Below are 1,074 nucleotides of genomic sequence, written 5' to 3' on the forward strand. Positions count from 1 at the left end.
GCTTTGTTTAATAAAGTCACATTCAAGATTTGATGGAGCTAGGGTGAATTTCACCCGACACAGTTGGTTTGGCTGCTTGACTCGCAACCTGAAGGTCACGGGTTCGATTCCCCGTCCCACCAAATATACTCGCCCTTTCAACCTTGGGGTGTTATAATGTGATGGTCAATCCCACTATTTGTTGGTAAAAGAGTAACCCAAGAGTTGGTGGTGGGTGATGATGACTAGCTGCCTTCCCTCTAGTCTTTCACTGCTAAATTAGGGATGGAGAGTGCAGATAGCCCTCGTGTAGCTTTGCGCGAAATTCAAAACAAACCAAACCACCCCTGAAAGTTAGCTTCACCCCCATTCTCTTTCATAGTATTCAATGCCACTACCAGATACATGAATGTCCTGCATATGGACCACATGGTGCTTTTGGGTTATAGTCATTACAGAAGAGCATGTTAAAACCCAAACTCACTTGAGAATCAATTTCCTTCTTCAGCTTCTCATTTTCTTCACATAGACTTTCCATTCTCTGACTTAACTCTTCGAATTTCTGATTCTTTGATTGGAATACTTCTAAACGGATGAAAAAATTACATCACGATGAATCAAATGAATTACACTGTATAGACTAAATGTTTCTAGTGGGCAAAATAGTATGTTGGGTGAAGTTTTGGAAAACTCCCGCGATTGTTAAGGTTGTTTTATAATTTAACATCATATTAAGTATTGTCTAATTTACTATATCCGTTCATCAGTGCATGGTGCTGCCATCTGTTAGTATTATACAATGACTAATATTCATCACTGGTTATATATAAGATATACCAAACACATATAAAAAGCTTGAATTAAGGTGCATTTTCTCTATAGTCGATGAAAAATACTAATTTATGAGTAGTTGAATCAGATTAAACCACAAGCTAATCAGTCCGTATCTAAACTTCTCAAACAAAACTCAAAAGCTGATGTGTTCATGCTTTGAAGATTTGTTCCTAATCTATCAGATTAGCTCATGTTAGAATTTGTTCCTAATCTATCAGATTAGCTCATGTTAGGATTTGCTTCTAACCTACAGGATTAGCT

At 37.3% G+C, this 1,074-nt stretch overlaps 1 protein-coding gene across 1 annotated transcript in view; it reads right to left on the reverse strand.

Annotated features, from left to right (window-relative positions):
• LOC106471834 (golgin subfamily A member 2-like) overlaps nucleotides 1–1,074 on the reverse strand; it is a 47,928-nt gene that overhangs the window by 19,020 nt on the left and 27,834 nt on the right. Inside the window, exon 13 of the mRNA XM_022400440.1 lies at nucleotides 464–564. Coding sequence (XP_022256148.1) covers nucleotides 464–564 — 101 coding nt within the window. The remainder of the gene's footprint in view (nucleotides 1–463; nucleotides 565–1,074) is intronic.

Source organism: Limulus polyphemus, unplaced genomic scaffold, assembly GCF_000517525.1.
Source record: "Limulus polyphemus unplaced genomic scaffold, Limulus_polyphemus-2.1.2 Scaffold4892, whole genome shotgun sequence".
Lineage (NCBI taxonomy): Eukaryota > Metazoa > Arthropoda > Merostomata > Xiphosura > Limulidae > Limulus > Limulus polyphemus.